This window comes from Salmo salar, chromosome ssa13 (assembly GCF_905237065.1).
Source record: "Salmo salar chromosome ssa13, Ssal_v3.1, whole genome shotgun sequence".
Taxonomy (NCBI): Eukaryota; Metazoa; Chordata; class Actinopteri; order Salmoniformes; family Salmonidae; genus Salmo; species Salmo salar.
Genome location: NC_059454.1, coordinates 43,534,816 through 43,559,427, shown reverse-complemented (window position 1 = coordinate 43,559,427; position 24,612 = coordinate 43,534,816). Strand labels below are relative to the sequence as shown.

The following is a 24,612-nucleotide window of genomic DNA, read 5'->3' as shown; positions in this document are numbered from 1 at the left end:
ATTACTGATGTCAACTAGATCGAAGCATTCATCGATTTATGACATTATTCTGGTGAGCAAGGGTTTATTTAGTCTTCTAGGGCAGTAATGACAGAAAATAAGCTGCATGTATCTAATTATAGACACATTGTCTAACAAATAGCCTACCAAAATGTAGGAAATTATAATGCAGAAACATATCTAAATTAGACGTAAAAAAAGAAATCCCGCACCCCCTGTCAAAGAAATTGTTCCGCCGTCTCTTGACTGTAGAGCGCATTTCCTATCGGCCTATTTGCAGGTTAGGGTTGGGTGCAGGCAATTGCGGGCGGGTGCGGGTGAACAAACAGCTGACCCGCGCATCACTAACACACACACACACACACACACACACCCTTTAAACCCCCTATGATCATTTGAGACCTTCTTTCAAAGTCACTTCTTTCAAAGTCACTCTTCTTCTAGCCATGGTAGCCAAAATAATGAGCAACTGGACATTTTTATCCACAACCCTAAGCATGATGGGATGTTAATTACTTAATTAACTCAAGAACCACAACTGTGTGGAAGCACCTGCTTTCAATATATACTGAACAAAAATATAAACGCAACATGCAACAATTTCAAGGATTTAACAGTTAATATAAGGAAATCAGTCAATTTTAATTAATTAATTAGGCCCTAATCTATGGATTTCACATGACTGGGCAGGGGCGCAGCCATGGGTGGGCCTGGGAGGGCATAGGGAGCCAGACCCAGTTTTTCCCCACAAAAGGGCTTTATTGCAGACAGAAATACTCCTCAGTTCCATCAGCTGTCTGGGTGGCTGGTCTCAAGACGATCCCTCAGGTGAAGAAGCCGAATGTGGAGGTCCTGGGCTGGCGTGGTTGCACGCCATCTGCGGTTGTGAGGTCGGTTGGATGTACTGCCAAATTCTCTGGCAACAGCTCTGGTAGACATTCCTGCTGTCAGCATACCAATTGCACGCTCCCTCAAAACTTGAGACACCTGTGGCCTTGTGTTGTGTCACAAAACTGTACATTTTAGAGTGGCCATTTTATTGTCCTCAGCAAAAGGTGGACCTGTGTAATGAGCATGCTGTTAATCATCTTCTTTATGCCACACCTGTCAAGTGGATGGATTATCTTGGCAAAGGAGAAATGCTCACTAACAGGGATGTAAACAAATTTGTGCACACAACTGGAGAGAAATACGTTTTTTGTGCGTATGAACATTTCTGGGATCTTTAATTTCAGCTCATGAAACATGGGACCAACACTTTACATGTTGCATTTATATTTTTGTTCAGTATACTTTGTATCCCTCATTTACTTAAGTGTTTCCTTTATTTTGTCAGTTACCTGTAGGTTATATGCCTAAGGTCCTTGGACATTAACGTAGTAGGCTAGCCTGCAGCCCTTAACAGTACATCTTGGCTAGCTGCAGTCCACATTGCCACTCTCTTGAGCCCCCTTTGTCCTGATCTTGTCCACATTCTGATTGTGCCCATATATAACCAACTCAGTGGCCTTGTGGTTAGAGTGTCTGCCCTGAGATTGGAACCAAAGACTGTAAAAACGGGAACCGATGCATCTCTGCTTGGCACTCAGCATTAAGGGCATTGATTTGGGATAAGGCCCTGCAGTATACTAGTGCCCTGTCTGGTGGGTGTACTTGTACATCAAACTGCCTCATGCTACAGAAACAGGAGAAATACTTGTGCAAAGTGACTTACTTACTAAGGTCCTTGGACGCTAAAGTAGTAGGCTGCACTCTTTAATGGTATATCTTGGTTAGCTGCAGTCAACATTGTCACTCTCTTGAGCTCCCTTTGTCCTGATCTTGTCCACATTCTACATTGTGGCCCCATTTGTTTAATAGGCGTGTAGAGATGATTCAAAGACACATTTCGATCTGATTGGGATTAAATCTTCCTGACCATTTCTGGAGGTAGTCTGGTGTGCATTGTGTCTGGATATCAATCAAGTGTAAACAGATCTGGATGGTCAAACCATTTAAATCATCATTATACTGGCCTCTAATATCCTTGACAGGTAGTACCATTGACTTATGGCATCAAATTGTCTTTAAATAAATCTTATTTTGAAATAATATCTGTCAAATATTTTGCATAGTGAGAGGCCCCAGCTAATCTTTTCACAATGCGGACAGAGTGAACGGAGAAGAGACACATTTTAATAGAATGTGCAGACACAACATTAGCTTTTGATTGGATCATATTGATCAGATCATTAAAAAACATGTTGGCGCAAAGTATAAACGAGGCTTTGTAGGCCTAACTAACTTTTACTGACTTTTTTAGTAATTTAGTAGTTCAATCTCCATCACATTCTTCATTGCTTGTCCCACTCAAAATAGCACTCATATTTGTGCAGTGGTGTAAAGTACTCAAGTAAAAATACTTGAAAGTACTACTTAAGTCATTTTTGGGGGTATCTGTACTTTACTTTACTATTTATATTTTTGAAAACGTGTACTTTTACCTCACTACATTCCTAAAGAAAATGATGTACATTTTACTCCATACATTTTCCCTGACACCCAAAAGTACTCGTTACATTTGGAATGTTTTTCAGGACAGGAAATGTTCTAATTCACACACTTATCAAGAGAACATCCCTGGTCATCCCTACTGCCTCTGATCTAGTGGACTCACCAAACACATGTTTGTAAATGATGTCTGAGTGTTGGAGCATGCCCCTGGCTATCTGTAAAAAAATCTATAAAAAATGTACAAAAATAAACTATGCTTGGTTTGCTTAATATGAGGTATTTGAAATTATTTATACCTTTACTTACTTTTGATAGGCCTACTTAAGTATATTTTAGAAAGTACATGTACTTTTGATACTTAAGTATATTTAAGTAGTATTTTACTGGGTGACTTTCACTTTTATTTTCTATTATGGTATCTTTGATTTTTTCCCAAGTATGACAATTGAGTACTTTTTTCACCACTGTATTTGTGTTGCCATTTGTTGTCCTATTATTAGTTCATGAGAAGTACTTCCCTACACACACATTCACACTGGAGCTACCTCTAGGGGGCTTACTGAGTTCATGAGAATGTATGAGGGTGAGAGAGCGTTGAGAAGAGCAAAGCGCGAACGAGAGATTTGTACATTTGGAGCCGTTCCCTTCGATTGTCGCCTACGGACGTCGATTGATAAACGTTTTCATCTGAAACGAGAAGACAGCGAAGCATGTCTACCAACGCAGAGGGAGAAAAGTAGTCCATATTGCGCGCTATTCGTACAAGGGTGTCAGTCAATGTGGTAAGTACAAGCCCTCCCGCTGTCCTAGGTTTCTGGCCAACTGTTTTTGTAGGCTACAACAACGCTACAATAGTAGCAAGTCGACTAGTATCAGTGTAGTTATAGAAAACACTAGTGCTACAAAATGTCAACAGAACATCCGAGGTTACAATGTTGAGAGTCGGCCTCTTAAGGCAAAGTGTTGCAGTAGCCTGTAGCCAAGTCTCAAGGTGGCATGTTATGTTATGCAGGTATTTGCACTGTATTGTTTTACATGGCACTATCGACCATGTAGCTAGTAACAAGCCTATAGGCTATGTGTAAGCTTCATATATTTGTTGAGGCCTTTACTAAATAAGGATACATTCTAGGTGCATTTACAAGAAGGGACTTACCGAGAAGGACCCGGTTTAGGACATGTATCATGTTCTCTCACCATAAAAATATGCTTGAAGGTGCATCAGGGTATCATGACTTTGCCAATACTGTAGGCCAGGGATCATTAACTAGATTTTCTGGAGTGGATGGTCGGGGGTCCGGAACATAATTATAAATAATTTGTAGACTGCAAATTGACCTCAAGAAGCACAGGTGTATTTGGTTAAAACATCATCATTTCGAACCTTGTTTACACTTGTATACGATCAGGTGTCTCTCTATAATGCGTGGGAATAATTGGGAACAGATTTTCCTAAATTAAAATGACTTGGAGCTTATATATATATATATATATATATATATATGTTATTTTACTCAGGCCGCCAGTTGGGGAACCCTGCTATACTACTTGTCTAGAGTTTATCTGAGAAGTTGGTAGAGAGATTTTAAGTGATGACCGTTACTCCTGACCTAAATTCTGGCGTCGAATGGTAAGGCTATAGGGTCTTAAATGGATAACAAACGTCAGTGCAAGGAAACAGACACCCCGTTATATAGGCCTAAGCAATGTTTGAGAAGTATAGGATACTTGCCGTAACTGCAACGAAATGTCAGCAGTCTGGCAGGGTAAAGGCTGGTTAACATAGGCTACACATACAAACGGTGCGTCCGATGGAATCAGTGTGTTCGGCTGGCCTTCTTGCAACCAAATAGGCTATATGCAGATAGTTGATTGCATGTCACATATTATAGAGGCCTATTTATCGCAAACATCCTGAGAATGATGTGGTCTTTAGTCCTGCATATAGATAATATACATTCAAACTCAATATATAACCTATATATATATTCATTTACAACGTTGACAACTGTTTTCCCGGTTTATCCAGAGTCAGTAAGAATAGAAATACGTATTTTTTATTTTTTATTTTTTATGATATCTCGAGCGGATGCTGCTGTAAATGCATGCATGCGCTGTTCTGTTTGTGTTACATAACCGCTGCTGTGTGCTCGAGCTGTGTGTCTGACCGGCGGTGCATGCACCAGAGGTGAATACATGCTTGATTACCAGTCTGACCTAGAGGAGCATTGAATAATCTATTAGTGCATAGATCAGATGCTTTTATCTGCGAAACAAGACCTATATATGTCATTTGCATATCGTGCTATTTGCTGTTTTAATATTTGTATTTAAAATAGAATATCCGACGTTCCAATCATCTACTCAATGTTAATATGTGTCCTTAAACCTGCTTTGACGTTAATAACGGAGAGATATTGTGGTATGGTTATGGGGGAAAGGAAAAATAAAAGAGAAACCACTTATTATAGGTGGAATTTTAGTAATGATAAAATAAGTAAAGGTAGGCTACATATTTTGGAAATTACATTATTAAAGAATACACAGAATACAACCTAGGCTAGTGTATGTCAGACAGAAGACTATGTTGTGTATTGGCAGAATGGCAGTACAGATTTTAACTAACTGTATTTGAAATAACAAACCACAGAACAGGATTCTCTGTTTGCCAGCCCCTCAGTTAGTTCCAAAGGTTTATTTTCTGAAGCAACTTCTATCAATAGCTACTGCTCTTGATTAGAAATAAGGCATGCCAGGCATGTACTGTAGAATTGAATAGATTCAAATATAATATAATAGATTCTTTGTATATTTTGATAAATGTACATTTGTTTTCTCTCCCCCCCCCACACACACACACACCGGGGTTTGACATTAACTTTTTGCCAAGTCACTTGTCCCCCCAAAAAAGGTATGTAACACTATGGGCCAAAAAGGTGACTTAAAAGTGTGTCATATGATGCAAGGAACCACTTTACAAAAAAAATAAAAAATTATTATGATTATAAGGCCTATTACCATACAGAGAATCAGACAAAAAATGCAGGCTACTCTCTGCCTATTGACTTCTTTGCATATTCAAGCCTGTCTAAAAATACAACACTGTCCCTTTAAGGCTGTCCTGGAGCATGGTTGGCTACCCTTCATAGGCTATAAAAAGTAGCAAAATTACAACCAAATACTTTTTGTATTTATAAAATAATTTCCTCATTCAAGGAATCAGAGAACAATTGGCTAAAGTAGCCTACTTCAAAGCAAGATAAATAACTAAGACATGTTTATCTATAACCTTGTTAAGCTAAAATATTCAGGTTAGGCTATTCTAAGAATATATTTAAAGTTGGCAGAATGACATGATCTATGTTGTATAGAGGGGAGTCCCAGCTGTCCGACAGCTTCAGATTTATTTCCCAGTTTCCAATATTGGTCACTGAGAGACGGTTTACCGGAAGCACCCTTTCATCAGCTGTGGGTCACAATTTGCGCTTAAGCTGGTGGAAAGTTTTTAGGAAATTTGATATGACAATTACATTTAATACATGACAATAGTTAACTACTGAGATACAGTGCCTTCAGAAAGTATTCACACCCCTTGACTTTTTCCACATTTTGTTGTGTTACAGCCTGAATTTAAAATGGATTCAATTGAGAGACTGTGCCACTAGCCTACACACACTGGCCTACACACATGATTTTTGAATGACTACTTCATCTCTTTACCCAACACATACAATTATCTGTATGGTCAGATTCAACCAAAAAGACCAGGGAGGTTTTCCAATGCCTCACAAAGAAAGTATTCCATTACTCCAGCCAACGCTTGGCATTGAGCATGGTGATCTTAGGCTTGTGTGCGGCTGCTCGGCCATGGAAACCCATTTCATGAAGCTCCCAACGAACAGTTCTTGTGCTGACGTTGCTTTCAGAGGTAGTTTGGAAGTCGGTAGTGAGTGTTGCAACTGAGGACAGACAATTTTTACGCACTTCAGCACTTGGCAGTCTTGTTCTGTGAGCTTGTGTGGCCTACCACTTTGCTGCTGAGCCATTGTCGCTCCTAGATGTTTCTAATTCACAATAAAAGCACTTAAAGTTGACCGGGGCAGCTCTAGCAGTGCAGAAATTTGACGAACTAACTTGTTGGAAAGGTGGCATCCTATCATTGTACCATGTTGAAAGTCACTGAGCTCTTCTGTAAGGCCATTCTACTGCAATTTTTTTTTTTTTTTTTAACCAGGCTAGTCAGTTAAGAACAAATTCATATTTGCAATGACGGTCTACTGGGGAACAGTGGGTTAACTGCCTTGTTCAGGGGCAGATAGACAGATTTGTACCTTTTCAGCTCGGGGATTCGATCCAGCATCCATTCGGTTACTGGCCCAACGTTCTAACCACTAGGCTACCTGCCGCCCCACCCTTATGGAGATTACATGGCTGTGTGCTCGATTTTATACACCTGTCAGCAACTTGTGTGGCTGAAATAGCCAAATCCACTAATTTCAAGGGGTGTCCACATACTTTTGTATGTATTGTATATATTAATTTTGTCTGACAATTTTTTTTGTTGTTGCCCTGGACAAGTGCTGCTTGTCGAGGCACACGCATGCAGAAACACTGCACCTCTATTATTTTTCATCCATGTTGTTGTTCTACAGATTCTCCCTGGCTGAGAGATTTAGTCTTCATTAAGTTTAGAGGTTATATACCTATGTCCTTGATGTGTGCTGAATGCAGCCGGAAGCCAGCCTAGGCCCTTGTCAGAAGTAGCGCACTATATAGGGAATAGGGTGTCATTTGGGATACAAGCAGTGAGTCATCAGGGCTAATGGGGGAGAGGAAACATGCCCAATTTAATCTGGATTGGAGGGCTCTTCATCTCTATGTGCGTGCGGCATGTGTGTGTGTTTCATCTGTGATGGCTGCTGACTGCTAACTGCCCACTCATAGGAGCTTTGTTGTCTAATAGGGCAAACCCAACTCTGCCCTGATGTTATGGGGAGATTGATATAATGTAACTAGCTAGCTAACTTCTCTCTGTGTCTCTCTCTGTGTCTCTGTCTCTGTAAGTCTATGGGACTAGTAGAGTTGGAGGAGAATGGTTTATTTAAAGTTAGTTGGAGGCATTATACCAGCAGCAGCTGGTGAGAGTTGAATTACATTATACAAATGTACAATTGTCTGGGTTTTCCAGTTGTTGTTATCGACCTAAACAAGGCGTGATATAAGTGTTCACGTAATCCATAAAGCAGTATAACTGTATAGGCCAATTGTATTTGGAATGGAAGGAACCATATTGAAATCCAGAAATATACATACAGTACATCTGTATCAGGTGTCCAATCAAAACGCATCTTTTGACCAAATGGTCAAATAGTAGATCATCCTCTATGAAAACCAATTACCTCATGTCTCTATCGTAATACGTTCAAAAGTTATTGGAGGTTTTTTTACCCTTGTAGGGTGGCCAGAATTTGGGTGACTAAATCAATGGAGGCCAGAGAAAAAAAAGTGTTAAAAAACGTGGAGCATCGCGTCAGCTAGGCTGAATTCTGTGAAAAATGAAGGCTACTGGCTACCAGACGGGCTCACTTTCCTTTTGAACTCGTCACCTTTTTTCGATTTTGAGACATGACGTAGTACGTTTCAAATTTCCTGTTATTTTTCAACAGTTTCTCACAAAAACAAGTGTCTCTGTGAAATGTCAATGGCGCACTGAGCGTATACCAAGCTTTCATTACAAATCAAATCAAAGTTTATTGGTCACATACACAGATTTGCATATGTTCTTACAGGTGCAGAGAGATGCTTGTGTTTTTAACTCCAACAGTGCAGTAATACCTTAGCAATACAAAACAATACACGCATCATCCAAAAAGTAAAAAGAAAGAAAATAAGAAATATCAGAACAAATCCAATTTTCAAAAGTGTGTATACTTGTAGTTATATAGGATGAGCCATGACTAGAATACAGTTTATACATATAAAGTGGGTAAAACAGTATAAACATGATTAAAGTGACCACTCTATGGTGCAGGGTAGAGTACCAGGTGGTATCCGGCTAGTGACAGTGTTTGAGGTTTAGGTACTGGGCGGAGGCCGGCTAGTGGTGACTGTTTAACAGTCTGATGGCCTGGAGATAGAAGCTGTTTATCAGTCTCTCGGTCCCAGCTTTGCTGCAGCTGTACTGTCTCTAAGGTGGCTGGGGGTCCTTTGATCTTCTTGGCCTTCCTGTGACACAGGGTGCTGTAGATGTCCTGGAGGGCAGGCAGTGTGCCCTTGATGATGCGGTTGGCTGACCGCCCTCTGGAGAGTCCTGTTGTTACGGACGGTGCAATTGCCGTACCAGGCGGTGATACAGCCCCACAGAATGCTCTCAATAATGCATCTGTACAAGTTTGTGAGGGTCTTAGGGGCCAAGATGAATTTCTTCAGCCTCCTGAGGTTGAAGAGGCGCTGTTGCGCCTTCTTTACCACACTGTCTGTGTGAAGGGACCATTTCAGGTAGTCAGTGATGTGCACGCTGAGGAACTTCAAGCTTTTGACCCTCTCCACTCCGGCCCCGTCGATGTGGTTGGGGGTGTGCTCTCTCTACTGTCTTCTGTAGTCCACATTGAGGGAGAGCTTATTTTCCTGGCACCACTCTGCCAAGGCACTCACCTCCTCTCTGTAGGCTGTCTCATCGTTGTTGGTAATCAGGCCTACCTCTGTTGTGTCGTCAGTAACTTGATGATTGAGTTGGAGACGTGCGTGTCCACGCAGTCATGGCTGAACAGGGAGTATAAGAGGGGGCTGAGCACGCACCCTTGTGGTGCCCTGTGTTGAGGACCAGCGTGGGGAGGTGTTTTTGCCTACCGTCACCACTTGGGGTCGGCCAGTCAGGATGTCAATGACCCAGTTGCACAGAGAGGGATTCAGACCCAGGGCCCTGAGCTTCGTGATGAGCTTGGAAGGCACTATGGTGTTGAAGGCTGAGCTGTAGTTGAGCATTCTCACATAGCTATTCCTGTTGTCCAGGCAAACTGTAATGGGTCTAGGGTGTCAGGTAAAATGGAGGTGATATGGTCCTTAGCTAGCCTCTCACAGCACTTCATGATTATAGAAATGAGTGATACAGGACAATATTAATTTAGTTCGGTTACCTTCGCTTTCTTGGGTACAGGAACAATGGTGGTCTTCTTGAAGCAAGTGGGGACAACAGATTGGGATAGTGAGAGATTTAATATGTCCGTAAACACTCTGCGCATGCTCTGAGGATGCGGCTTGGGATGCCTTCTGGGCCAGCAGCCTTGGGAGGGTTAACACGCTTAAATGTCTTACTCAAGTCGGCCTTTTATATTTAATTCTCGCCATGCTTGAGCTTTTTTTGAGATCTTTGAAGACGACGACCACAGAATGTGAAATCCTCAAAGGTTGTTCAGAGAAACCTGCACCACTAAGTCAACAGAGCTCGGTGCTTTTTATCGGACCTATTAGGTTACGAAGTCTGACTTTTGTGATAAAATTGTTAATTATGTGTTAGAGAAAGACCCCACTGAACGATTCAGAACAGGAATAATCATGTTTGTCTTGGTAAAATGTATTTTATAACATAAGGAAGTAAAATTTCATCACCAAAGCGCGTTTTCACCAACTCTGGGCAGAGTGGGAGGACACCCTAATCTGTATACAAAATTGTGCACTGAAAAGTGTAAGACGTCAATGATAGGGCAGTCACACTTGAGTATTAGTAAAGAAAACAACATGAGGACATTTGAAGGCCTTCTCTCTGGGTGAAACTGCCAAAGCGTAGGGTTGGGGATTGGGGGAGGAATAGAAAAGGGTGGTGGTGACAAAGAAGAGAATGCAGGACTATACATGTACTTTGACAATTTAGCTCATCTGTTGTTGATTAGAACAAACACACTGCCACATTTTGAGTTAGAGTTTTGTATTGTCTGGCTGCACACGCTATCCTCACATTTAGGCTACAGTCAACAACTGAACAACATACAACTGAAAACCCTTTTGTAATAAGTAACTCTCATACCTGTGTTGTAATTGCACTAACAACATGGATTACCATGTTACATTGTACTTTAGTAAATGCATTTTAATTGCATAGTAATGGAGGTTGTGTTTCAGGAAATCATGTTAGACACTGTGATTGGTTGTTTGACAGAGTTGGGCGGCTCCAAGGCAGACATACACACCTCCTGAATCCTATTTTTCCCTGACCAGTCTGACTCTGAGCCCGCTGTGTTGTGATGGGACCTGTGACCTAAATGTGATAAATGAGTGGTGTTTGACACTGTAATTCTTTGACAGTAGTGGGCCACTCCAAGGCAGACACACTCCTCCTATGTGTCCTTGTCCAGTCCTTGTGTGATCTGATCTGGGACCAGTGGGATAAATGAGTGGCCTGGCTGAGGGTCGCAGCGTTGGCACACACCACAAAGCCTACACAGGTGAGGGGACCGGACTCTCAGACCTCGCATGAACCTTTTTACTTTATAAGAAGCATAGGAGGACTTATGCTCTTTTACGGAGTCAAGTAAATCAAGTGATTTTACAGAAGCTGTACTATGGATGTGTATGAAGATGCTAGGAATGAACTGAATGATAAACAGTTGAGCCCTGTGTTTGTTTCTACTTTATCATTTGATCCATTGTCAACCATATTGAAACCATGATAAAAAAAACAGTGTTATTTCATGTCCGTCCCTAACTGTGTGTTATTGTAGTCCTGCTAACCCCCGTATGTCTCTGACTGTGTACTGAGGTCTCTTGGTCTAATCCCTGTCTATCTGTCCCTGCTATCTCCCCCCAGTAGGATGTCGTGGGTCCGAGGCTTCTTCGTAGCCAAAGTGGACGAACGAAAGACCGCGTGGGGGGAGCGCAATGGCAGAAAGTCCAACAAGCGGAAGAACGGTTGCTCAGGGTCATCTCTCTGCAAGCCCCGCTGCATGAGCTGCCTGCGGGACGCTGAGGACCTGGACCCCACCCCTCCCACCCCCCAGCACTACCACCGTGGAGGAGGGGGGTCCGGCCCCAGCGGAGGGGGTAACTTTGGGATGCGCTGTGGCTGGCAGGAGGACCACTATGGGAAACGGACCGGGGCAGCGGGAGACCTGGGTTTGAAGGCCGTGGATCTGGGGTTCGACGACGGAGACCTGACGGGGAGGAAAGGTCCAGGGGGGGAGGATTTGGGGGAAGGAACAGGGGAGGACGGAGGAGCATGCAAAGCCTTCACAGCCGCGGAGTGCTGGATGCGCGTCGTACGAGTGTTCCAGTCCAAGAAATTCACGTCGGCGAAACTGGAACGTCTGTACCAGCGCTACTTCTTCAGGCTCAACCAGAGCTCTCTGACTATGCTGATGGGTGTCCTTGTCATAGTCTGCGGCGTCATGCTAGCCTTCCACTGTGTCCACGCTCCACCTGACGTAGCCTACGCCTCGGTGCTCTCCGTGGCCATGGCCCTCTTCCTGTCCATGATGGTGGTGTGTAACAGGAACGGCTTCCACCAGGACTACATGTGGATCGTCAGCTACTTGGTGATCGGGGTGCTGCTGGTGGTCCAGGTGTTCGGGGTGTTGATGGTTGCCCCCCGAAGCGCCTCCGAGGGGATCTGGTGGTCCGTGTTCTTTATATACATAATCTATACGCTGTTGCCAGTGAGGATGAGAGCTGCAGTGCTGAGTGGAGGGGTACTGTCTACCATACACCTCATCACCGCATGGCAACTCAACCAGGATGATGTTTTCCTATGGAAACAGGTAGGGCTCTACAGTCAACATGATATGATCCCATACAACTTTATTGGAAACGGGTAGGATTATATAATCAACACTTTTTAATACAATGCAATTAATCTTATTCAGCTGGTGGCCATCTTGATACACAGTCTAACTTTATTATGAGTCATGGGGGAATTCACTTGCCATTTGCACACACGCAGTAATGTAGTAAAGTGTTGACGTTATATGGCTTTACACTCTATTCAGCAAGTTTTGTTGAGCAGTATCTGTATGGTTTTGATGACAATAATCATCTTTGCCTGTGCATTGGTTGAAATTGTGCATTGCTTTATTGAGAATAGCTTGAAGACCGGAGGTGTATACTACGACTCAAGCTAGACCTACTGAGGGTTTTCTAGAGCTATCCAGCATCAGTAAGCTTCACATTCCTGCTCAGGCATCAACTGTATTATGACTGTGGATATTGCTTGTCCGCCTGCTGCTAACTCTAGCAAGCTTGTAACTGCGCGTGCATGTCGCACATGGCTAGTCGAACGCCGAACTCTTCATTGAGAAACATCAATCCATGGGCGAGTCAGTGACACATTTTCATTTGTGCCGAAATCAGAATTAAACTTGTCTTGCAAATTCAGCAGGCTATGGTGTGAAATAGGCTTTTAGAAGTGCCATCTTTTATTTTATTGCTTATCGTTAATGCCGACTTTGGTGTGCTCATCAATGCACAAACACCTTTTCCCCCCACTCCTATCACTAGAATAATTGTATTAAGTTATATAAAAGTTTTACTGTGCTTGAAGTTTCAATTGCATTCTGTCATTACTGAATGTGTAATGTGATAGGTATTTTAATAACTACTATTTTCTAACACACAAAAAAAACATTTGATTGATAAAATATTTAGTCAGTTTTATTTAAATGAAGGGGATGATGGCGCAATCTTTGCGATAGGGACGGAATCTGATTTCATTGGTCCTCAACTCGCGACTCAGACTCTTCATTCAGGATAAATGGAGTTCTGAAGGATTCGGTGCCATAGAAATTTACCTGGCTAAAAGGTGAGCCATTTTTCGTGGTACCAGTTATCCCGCGTTAAACTCAGTTGACCAAAATTACCTTGCTAACTCCACAAACCAGGTATGTAGAATAGAGCTCGGCTCATGTATCTGACACTGTGGTAACTATATGTCAAAAAATATATATACAATGGCAAGAAAAAGTATGTGAACTCTTTGGAAATACCTAGATTTCTGCATAAATTGGTCATACAATTTGATCTGATCTTCATCTAAGTCACAACAGTAGACAAACATAGTCTGCTTAAACTAATAACGCACAAACAATTATACGTTTTCATGTCTTTATTGAACACACCGTGTAAACATTCATAGTGCAGGGTGGGAAAAGTATGTGAACCCTTGGATTTAATAACTGGTTGACCCTCCTTTGGAAGCAATAACCTCAACCAAATGTTTTCTGTAGATGTGAATCAGACCTGCACAACAGTCAGGAGGAATTTTGGACCATTCCTCTTTACAAAACTGTTTCAGGAATATTCATGGGATGTCTGGTGTGAACTGCTGTCTTGAGGTCATGCCACAGCATCGCAATCAGGTTGAGGTCAGGACCCTGACTGGGCCACTCCAGAAGGTGTATTTTCTTCTGTTGAAGCCATTCTGTTGTTGTTTTACTTCTGTGTTTTGGGTCGTTGTCCTGTTGCATCACCCAACTTCTGTTGAGCTTCAATTGGCGGACAGGTAGCCTAACATTCTCCTGCAAAATGTCTTGGTAAACTTGGGAATTCATTTTTCTGTCGATGACAAGCTGTCCAGGCCCTGAGGCAGCAAAGCAGCCCCAAACCATGACGCTCCCTCCACCATACTTTACAGTTGGGATGAGGTTTTGATGTTGGTGTGCTGTGCCTTTTTTTCTCCACACATGGTGTTGTGTGTTCCTTCCAAACAACTCAACTTTAGTTTCATTTATCCACAGAATATTTTTCCAGTAGCGCAGAACATCCAGGTGCACTTTTGCAAACTTCAGACGTGCAGCAATGTTTTTTCTGGACAGCAGTGGCTTCTTCCGTGGTGTCCTCCCATGAACACCATTCTTGTTTAGTGTTTTACGTATCATAGACTCGTCAACAGAGACGTTAGCGTGTTCCAGAGATTTCTGTAAGTCTTTAGCTGACACTCTAGGATTCTTCTTAACCTCATTAAGCATTCTGCACTGTGCTCTTGCAGTCATCTTTGCAGGACGACCACTCCTAGGGAGAGTAGCAACAGTGCTGAACTTTCTCCATTTATAGACACTTTGTCTTACCGTGGACTGATGAACATCAAGGCTTTCAGAGATACTTTTGTAACCCTTTCCAGCTTTATGCAAGGCATGGTGTTCGAGGCATGGTGCACATCAGGCAGTGCTTCTTGGGAATAGCAAACTCAAAGTTTGTGAGTTAAAAAAAAAATGTATAGGTCAGGGCAGCTCTAACCAACGTCTCAAATCTCATCTCATTGATTGGACTCCATGTTAGCTGACTCCTGACTCCAATTAACCCAGAGGTTCACATACTTCTTCCAACCTACACTGTGAATGCTTACATGATGTATTCAATATAGACAAGAAAAATACAATAATTTGTGTGTTTATTAGTTTACACTTGTCTATTGTTGTGACTTAGATGAAGATCAGATCAAATTTGATGACCAATTTATGCATATATCCATGTCATTCCAAAAGCTCCGCATACTTTTTCTTGCCACTGTACGTTTTAACTTAAGAAAAAACAATGCATGACCATTCATGGAGTCTTGCTCAATCCAAATTCTTGCTAGATCGAGTGTAGCTAAACTTCAATGAACGTTTCAGGGAACACACTTTTGGCATGAGAAGAAAGATACAAAATCACTCCACCTCTTCCTTCTTAGCCAGGGCCCCCTATTTATCATTTTACAATCAGGCCCCACTACCCACGACTATCCATGACCTGAAGCAACCTACTTTTTCTTCCCTCTGCATTCATATAATATAGGATAAACTGTGTACGGACTCCATATTTCACACACACTCCTTTCACTATTCTCCCATGGTGTGGTGTCAAAGGTGCCTCACTAAAAGTAGATGGGACTGTGAAGTGTTGGCCGCCTTAAAATGTTATTTTTAATGAAGCTGTGTGTGCGTGCGTGTGTTTTCAGCTTCAGGGCGACGATTAGAAGCTCCTTTTGGAGTTTGTAGAAGGTCATTTGGGTTGAATGAGCCTGTTTAGCTGTGTTTTGCAGGAATATCATGATAATATAATACAGTAGCATTCATATTCAAGCCTCAATTCACTGAGACAAGGATGCCATTGTGGTTTTGTGTAAGGGGTGGGGAAAATTTTGCGGATGGGGGCGTTGGGGAGGATTCTGATAGTCCAACGGACTTGACAAAGGAACATCCATTGCTTGAAAATAGATTTATGCATTATTTTGTCATTATGAATGATTATTGCATATAAACTGCCTATAAACGTTATTACATAGTTTGCTAAACTTTACTTACTAATGTTGATAAATACATGAACAAGTCTTGTCAAATTGTTGACATTACTTTATAAACAGTTCATAAGCAAACACTTCAGATAAAGAGTTCTTGACAAATTGCCAGTAGCAGTAGATTCTGCTGTACACAGAGTCTATCAAAACATATCGATTTATAGTTATGATACTATTTGGTATGACAAGTTATTGACATGTCCATTTGATCAGTACCATTTAAAATCAGATGTAGCCTGAGCCCCAAATGCTACCCTATTCCCTATTTAGTGCACTACTGCACTAAATAGGGAATAGGGTGCAATTTGGTATGCAGTGTAGTATGATACAGATGTGGGATCCTAATTTGATCACTCTTTTGTTGCTGAGAATGTTCCTGGAAAGCAGGAAGTTCAAACTGGTATTGTATTTGAGTTTTAAAAAGGCTTCTGAAGTTAGTCATTTGTACTTTGAAATGACAGACTCAATTTGCCCTAATGAAAAATGTATTAACCCATACAAAATTGTACATTTAATTATAATCCACATAATGATTGACATTTCCTGTTGCTGCAGGATTCTTTTTCTGCTGTAGTAAATTGGCTCAAATTTAAGACCTTACATCTGTAGATACAACCACTCTGAATGGGACCGTATTGACATGGTACAGTTTACTACTGGTTCAGTGGTCTGGTGCTTTGCTTGTCCACTCCCCACTCCTTCCCTAGACAGACACTGAATCCCAGACCCTTTAGCATTCAACTCAATTATTTATATGTACAGTAGTTGACCGATAGGGGGTGCTATGTTGAAGCCACCATGCTTCCATGTTGGCACTTCGCCACCATGCTTCCATGTTGGCACTTCGCCACCTTGTTGGCACTCCGCAACCATTGCTAAAAATATATTTTCAAAGCTATAGAAATGTATTTATTAATGTCTACATAATGTTTTGGTGACGTTTATTCTATTACAGACACTTTAATGCATACTTTTAAATTATATTATGTGAGATAAACAGTAACATTCAAAAACATTTTCCTTAAAGTATAATTTTTTTGATGACTAATGTTACTGTCCCCACTACAACAAAAAAAGACCTGTGATTTTGTCTTTGAAGCGCTGTAGAATTCCATTCATTCCTATGGAGGACTGCTTTTACTGGGGAGTGCCAAAATGTCTGACCGGTTCTCAATGGCCAATAAATAGCATCAGCAATCTAGTGTTTTATATACAGTGCCTTCAGAAAGTATTCATACCCCTTGACTTTTTCCATATTTTATTGTTACAGCCTGAATTCAAAATTGATTAAATATGTTTTTTTTCTCACCCATCTACACACAGTACCCCATATTGATGACCTGGAAATGTGTTTTTAGAAGGGGAAAAAAATGACACTCCAAATTGAGCTCAGGTTGCAACCATTTTCCTATCATTCTCCCTGAGATGTCACTACAACTTGATTGGAGTCCACCTGTGGCCAATTCAATTGTCTGGACATTATTTAGAAAGATACACACCTGTCTATATAAGGTCCCACAGTTGACCGTGCATGTCAGAGCAGAAACTATACCATGAAGTCCAAGGAACTGTTCGTAGATCTCCAAGATTGTGATGAGGAATATATCTGGGGAAGGGTATAAAACAATTTCAAGTGTGTTGAACTTTTCCAAGAGCACAGTGGTCTCCATCATTGGAAAATTGAAAAAATATGGAACTACCCAGACTCTGCCTAGAGCTGGCCGTCCGACCAAACTAAGCAACCGGGCAAGAAGGACCTTGGTCAGGGAGGTGACCAATGACCACTCTGACAGGACTACAGAGTTCCTTGGCTGAGATGGAAGAACCTGCCAGAAGGGCAACAGTCTCTACAACACTTCACCAATCTGGGCTTTATGGGATAGTGGCCAGACAGAAGCCACTCCTGAAAAAAAGGCACATGACAGCACACTTTGAGTTTGCAAAAAGGCAGGTAAAAGACGGAGAGCATAAAGTAAAAGATTCTGTGGTTTGGAGAGACAAAACTCTTTGGCCTGAATGCAAAGCGCGATGTCTGGAGAACCAGGCACAACTTATCACCCGTCTAACACCATCCCTACCGTGAAGCATGGTGGTGGCAGCATCATGCTGTGGGGATGCTTTTCAGCAGGAAGGTAAGGATAGAGATAAGGATAGAGAGAACTTTGAATTCTTGTTGAGAACCTGCTTCAGAGTGCAAACAACTTTAGACTGGGGCGAAGATTTATGTTTCAACAGGACAATGACCCCAAGCATACAGCCAAAGCAGTGCTGGAATGGCTTCAGGACAAGAATGAGAAAGTCCTTGAGTGGCCCAGCCAAAGCCCAGACTTGAATCCCATTGAAAATATGTGGAAAGACTTGAAGATTGCTGTTCACCGCCACTCCCCATCTAACTTAACAAAGCTTGAGAAAATCTGCAAGGAAGAATGGGAGAAAATCCCCAAATCCAGATGTGCAATGCTGATAGACATACCCAAGCTGACTCAAAGCTGTAATCGCTGCCAAATGGGCTTCTGCAAAGTATTGACTCAGAAGTGTGAATACTTATGTAAATGAGGTATTTCATTTTCAATTAATTTCAATTAGTTTTCACTTTATCATTATGGGGTATAGTGTGTAGATGGGTAAGAAAAACAATATTGCAGACACCTATCCAATCCTGTCAGATCTCCACGTGCCTATGGGGGTAGGGGCTGGGGGTCGATTTGGGATCCAGGGAGTGTGTGTCTGTGGGCTCAGTGGTTGGCTGTGTGAGGCTCGCTGCCTGGTGGGTTTTGGCAGAGCAGGGTGGCCAGCAAGCCTGCTCTGGTGATCATGGCCTCCTGATAGACTGTGAACTGGCCTGGGGCTGTAGGGACTGGACTGGCCATGCATGGGTGTTAATAGGACTGGGGGGAATGTTCTGGCAGGGACAGTGTGCCTGTGTCCTTGTATAGGGTGCCATTTGGTGCGCAGGGACAGGGTTTCTCTCCCTTTCTCTATCCCATCCATGGGAATAAGTTCCAGTCCCATGAGCAATCAATGACAGGGACATGAGCTCTAGTGGTGGGAGGGAGGACACTGCTGTAGTGCTCCTTCCTCTAGTTCTCTGACATTCTTGAGTTACATAAAGTAAATAATATCTAAAAGGTTTTATGTGACTTTATTAAAATTGAAAAAAATGAGCGTGATGATGATGATTGTACGTACTCCCTTTGATTCAGTGGTGAATGATAGTAGTTTGCGCAATTGTTCACCCTCTCTGGGGGAACAATCTGCCAGTCAGTCTCTGTCTGTGTTTGCCACCAGTGATTTTGTGAATGTACAGTAGAACCCCATTCAGTTTAGCCAGCCCCGAGGGATGGAGGGAGGGAGGCTGGGAGGCCCCTGGCATCACATGGCCAGACATCCCTAATCTGGGAAACTCTTCTCCTCTTCTGAGACCTCTCTCTCTCCACACACACACAAACCTCTCTCCCCCCCATCTATGTTTTTCACTTTTCCCCTTACTTGAATTTTCCCTCTGAAATGGACATGAAGTATCAGGGACAGAGATAGACCGTTGATAGGAGGGACAAAAAAAGAGACTCGGAGAGGGTGGTGACAGAGATGGAGAGTGTGTGAAATAGCACCAGGCTGTCTCATCCAGCTGAAAAACGACAGCACGTATATCTTTTCATTCTCTGTGTGTGTGTGTGTGTGTGTGTCACACGATTCTATTCTCCACAAAGACTGCCTTAACATAGTGGCCTTTTTATTTCTTGCTCGGCTGAGAATGAGATTGAGCCGACAGAACTTCTGATGATTATTTCCAATAGATCTCTGTGTCCCGTTCTCTGTTCTGGGCTTGCCTCGCTCGGTCTGGGCTACATCTTGATTCACCCTGGCTGAGCCCTGGCCTGGCTGGCACTCTGATGAAAGCAGACCGATGAAGATTGATAGATAACTGTCTCTCAAGAGAGAGACACTTACTCTGTCCCTTGATGTCAGTCTTGGTCTTCTCTCAGTCACAGAGCTGGATGAGAATGTCCTCATTCACACTTTGGGCCATGTAAGAGCTGAGGTTCAGAGGTTCTGGTGCTCTGGAAAAAACTATTTTTTAGAGAAAGTGGAGGGACCAGAAACAGGAAACTTTACTGTCATGCAAAACAACTGTTGCTAGTAATGGAGACCACAGAAGCAAGGCCATTGGCTGAAAAGCATTGGCTGAAACTAATACATGGACATTTCATCATAATTGACATACCAATTCTCTAGGGGGTGGGCTCTTTAGAGAGATTGGAGAGATCAGAAACGGGACACTTTAGTGCCATTCAACAAATGCAGACCACAAAATGAATGGATATTTAGGCATATCTATGTAGCTACTATTTGTCTGTGCGTTCCTCACCAAATTATATTGACCTGACCAGTGAGGGAGAAAGAAGCTGAATGTGAGGCATGTGACTGTGGTAAAGCCTTTGCTTACACATATCCTTCCTCATCTATAGGCCTACATCTGATTTAATCTCATTACATCACACCTAAGCCCTACATGCATGTCAGTATTAAAGATGGCACATGACGTCATGGATATTTCATTTATTATTGTTTTAGGTCACCTGCACCTGTCATGTGTCCTAGAACCATAGGCCGTGTCCCAAATGGCAGCCCAATGGCTGTGGTCAAAACGAGTGCACTAAATAGTAGTGCTGGGAATTGCCAGGGACCTCACAATACAATATTATCACCATACTTAGGTGCCGATACGATATGTATTGCGATCCTCACAATTCTATATGTATTGTGATTTGATATTTTGATGTTCCAAACATATTGCTCACTATGTGTCTGCTGCAGACACAAAATAGAGCATGAGAAGTGTTTTTTTGATCAGTCAGGGAAATAAAATTAGCTGAAAACATGTTTGCTCACTATTTAAAAAGAAGATGGAGAACAAGTTATAGAATGAGAAATACCAGAGTTTTTGCGCAGGTACTGCCGACGAGCGCTAGCTAACGCCACCTACAGGAGCCACCCCCAAAAAATATATATGTATACACACAAACACTACCGTTCAAAAGTTTGGGGTCAATTAGAAATGTCCTTGTTTTTGAAAGAAAAGCTTATTTTTTTTGCCCATTTTAAAATAACATCAAATTGATCAGAAATACAGTGTAGACATTGTTAATGTTGTAAATGACTATTGTAGCTGGCAACGGCAGATTTTTAATGGAATATCTACATAGGCGTACAGAGGCCCATTATCAGCAACCATCACTTCTGTGTTCCAATGGCACGTTGTTAGCTAATCCAAGTTTATCATTTTAAAAGGCTAATTGATCATTAGAAAACCCTTTTGCAATTATGTTAGCACAGCTGAAAACTGTTGTTCTGATTTAATGAAGTAATAAAACTGTCCGCTATTAGACTAGTTGAGTATCTGGAGCATCATCATTTGTGGGTTCGATTACAGCCCCAAAATGGCCAGAAACAAAGCACTTTCTTCTGAAACTTGTCAGTCTATTCTTGTTCTGAGAAATTAAGGCTATTCCATGCGAGAAATCGCTGATAATGGGCCTCTGTACACCTATGTAGATATTCCATAAGAAATCTGCCGTTTCCAGCTACAATAGACATTTACAACATTAACAATGAATGTCTACACTGTATTTATGATCAATTTGATGTTATTTTAATGTACAAAAAATTTGCTTTTCTTTCAAAAACAAGGAAATGTTTAAGTGACCCCAAACTTTTGAACGTGTGTGTGTATGTATATATATATGTGTGTGTATATATATATATATATATATATATATATATATGCCTTCAGAAAGAATTCAAAATTGATGGAATATAATTTTTATCACGCCGTCTACCCACAATACCCCATAACAACAGTGAAAACATGTTTTTAGAAAATGAAATGCAGAAATATCTAATTTACATTAGTATTCACACCCCTTTGCTTCTACACTACAAATTGAGCTCAGGTGCATCCAATTTCCTTTGATCATTCCTGTGATCTCACTACAACTTGATTAGAGTCCACCTGTGGTCAATTCAATTGTTTGGACATAATTTCAGACACAGATTTGCGACGAGCCATGTATCTGTGGAAAGGTATAAAACAATTTCTAGAGTGTTGAACGTTTTGTAAGAGCAGAGTGGTCTCCATCATTGGGAAATTGAAAAAAATATGGAACTAACCAGATTCTGCCGAGAGCTGACCGTCCGACCAAACTGAGCAACCGGGCAAGAAGGACCTTGGTCAGGAATGTGTTCCTTGGCTGAGATGGGAGAACCTGCCAGAAGGACAACAGTCTCTACAGCACTTCACCAATCTGGGCTTTATGTGAAAATGGACAGACGGGAGCCACAGCTGAGAAAAAGGCACATGATAGCATGTAACTCTTTGGCATGAATGCAAAGTTATATGTCCGGAGAAAACCAGGCACAGCTCATCACCCGTCTAACACCGTCCCTACTGTGAAGCATGGTGGTGGCAGCATCATGCTATGGGGATGATTTACAGCGGCAGGGACCGGGAGACTGGTATGCTTCAGAGTGCAAAGAGTTCCAACATGACAATGACCCCAAGCATATAGCCAAAGCAATGCTGGAATGGCTTCAGAACAGGAATGTGAAAGTCCTTGAGTGGCCCAGCCAAAGCCCAGACTTGAATCCCATTGAAAATCTGTGGAATGACTTAAAGATTGCTGTTCACCACCGCTCTCCATCTAGCTTAACAGAGCTTTGGAATATCTGCAAGCAAGAATGGATTGTTGCGTATAACAATCAGTGCGTGATGACGTAGTGCACACAAAATATACTTTTTCACTTATGTTTTCATGTACTGAATAAAATCTCAAGTTCAATGCGTTTCCATTATTGCATTTTCAACTGTTGGCACGTGCGCTCTAGTCAACAGCTCGCAGATAAAGTGTGGGTAGACTGTATGGCTAGGCTAGCCTACATAATGAGATTATTATGGAGAATATTTGTATTTGTCATACGGCAGTCAAGCATCGATCATCATGACACCAGAATAAGACCCTCAATATTTATTGGAAAGGCGCATCAAGCTCATTACTGTGCACTTTCACCACCCTGTGAAGTTCATCATTTATTTCATCTGTAGCCAATAAACTGCATGGTTTCCTGAGTCGTAGTGGGAGGACCACGCCATATCATCGCGTGACTCCAAGTTTACTTCGATATGATGGTTATTATATCAATATTTGCACATAAAGGTACCGACACAAAAAGATCCCATCGTGTCGAATGAACAAATGATCTGTCGGCATTTGTACAATTTTACTTTTCAAAGAGTGTTGCATTATGGAGATAAAAATAGTCCGACTTGTACCTACAGTACATGTCGACTGCATGAAATTTACAAAAATCATGTTATCAAAGGTCATGAAGTTTTGACTGCAGTCGACTGCAAGTTTCTGCAGTTGCTCTTCAACTTCATCCTGCAGCCATCGCCTGCATTTTGGGAGGCTCTATTGTAAACCAATCATTACTGTTTTTGTTTGACCCATGCAAAGGTGACCAAAGACATGACTGAAACAGTAACCAATTTTGCCCTATTTCCGTCAGCTGTCGTGATTCTTTTTCAAAATACGGTATGACTTTACTTGCATAAAAACTATGGATGGAGATGTGGTTATAGATAGATAGAGATATATGGCTCTGATGTGTCCTGGTCATTGTGAGTGTATGTGGGGATTTCTGAGTATTGGCTGCTGTAGTCTTGCCTGGCCTGGTGGCTGGCGCCGTGTGCTCAAACTGTGGCTGGGACAGATAGGCGCAAGAACGCACACTCCTCGCTCAGACAGACCGACACCACAGAGACCAACCAGCTCTGAGGGAATAGCTCATGAAGTGGACCACCTTTCCCCTTGGTTGTTTGTTGTGTCATTGTCCCTAGTGACAGTGGTAAGACGACACATCCAAATTAGGAGTACATCCAAATTAGGAGTACATCCAAACCAGGAGTACATCCAAACCAGGAGTACATCCAAACCAGGAGTACATCCAAATCAGGAGTACAGTACATATGGCCAACTTTTATAAAGTTAGAAAGTGGACCGATCGTTTTTGTTTTGATTCTGAAAGAAAAGTCCTGGCAGTTGGACACACTGGATGTATTGACTATAGTGTTCTATATTGATATTATATGGATTATTGTGATATACTGCATCAGTTATTGCTCAGCTGTAGCTATTCTCCATGTTGCTGTGGTAATAACATGAACTTAACCCCTTAGTCTATGTCCGCGCCCCGTGGAAATCTAATTAGCATATTAAAACAACCCCATAAAAAATCTGAGATGTTGTTTTTTTTGCATTGGATGCGTCCGCCAATGTTGCACTTCTGCATCAACAGTGAAAGGTGACGGAGCTAGAGTGGTGTTTTTCAGACCATCCCGAAAATCGGTCTTCTAACAAAATCGTCTGTAGCATCCGAACAGTTTGGGCTACACACTAATATGACCCCTCTGTGGAAAGGTGACTCTCACGAACACGTACATGTATGTTGCTCTAGGACCACCAGAATCAAATCAAATCAAATGTATTTATATAGCCCTTCTTACATCAGCTGATATCTCAAACCCAGCCTAAAACCCCAAACAGCAAGCAATGCAGGTGTCGAAGCACGGTGGCTAGGAAAAACTCCCTAGAAAGGCCAAAACCTAGGAAGAAACCTAGAGAGGAACCAGGCTATGAGGGGTGGCCAGTCCTCTTCTGGCTGTGCCGGGTGGAGATTATAACAGCACATGGCCTAGATGTTCAAATGACCAGCATTGTCAAATAATAATAATCATAGTAGTTGTCGAGGGTGCAACAAGTCAGTAACACAAGAGTAAGTGTCAGTTGGCTTTTTCATAG

General features: G+C 42.0%; 1 protein-coding gene across 3 annotated transcripts in view; it reads left to right on the top strand.

Moving 5' to 3' along the window:
- Positions 1-3,044: 3,044 nt before the first annotated feature.
- Positions 3,045-24,612, top strand: part of LOC106567013 (adenylate cyclase type 6) — an 80,785-nt gene continuing 59,217 nt past the window's right edge. Inside the window, exons 1-3 of one of the 3 annotated variants that reach the window (XM_014135781.2) lie at positions 3,045-3,275; positions 10,795-10,934; positions 11,300-12,242. In XM_014135781.2, the coding sequence (XP_013991256.2) occupies positions 11,301-12,242 (942 nt within the window). In that variant the 5' untranslated portion in view covers positions 3,045-3,275; positions 10,795-10,934; position 11,300. Of the gene's footprint in view, positions 3,276-10,794; positions 10,935-11,296; positions 12,243-24,612 lie in introns of all 3 variants that reach the window. The other 2 variants (XM_014135780.2, XM_014135782.2) reach the window with 2 other exon arrangements.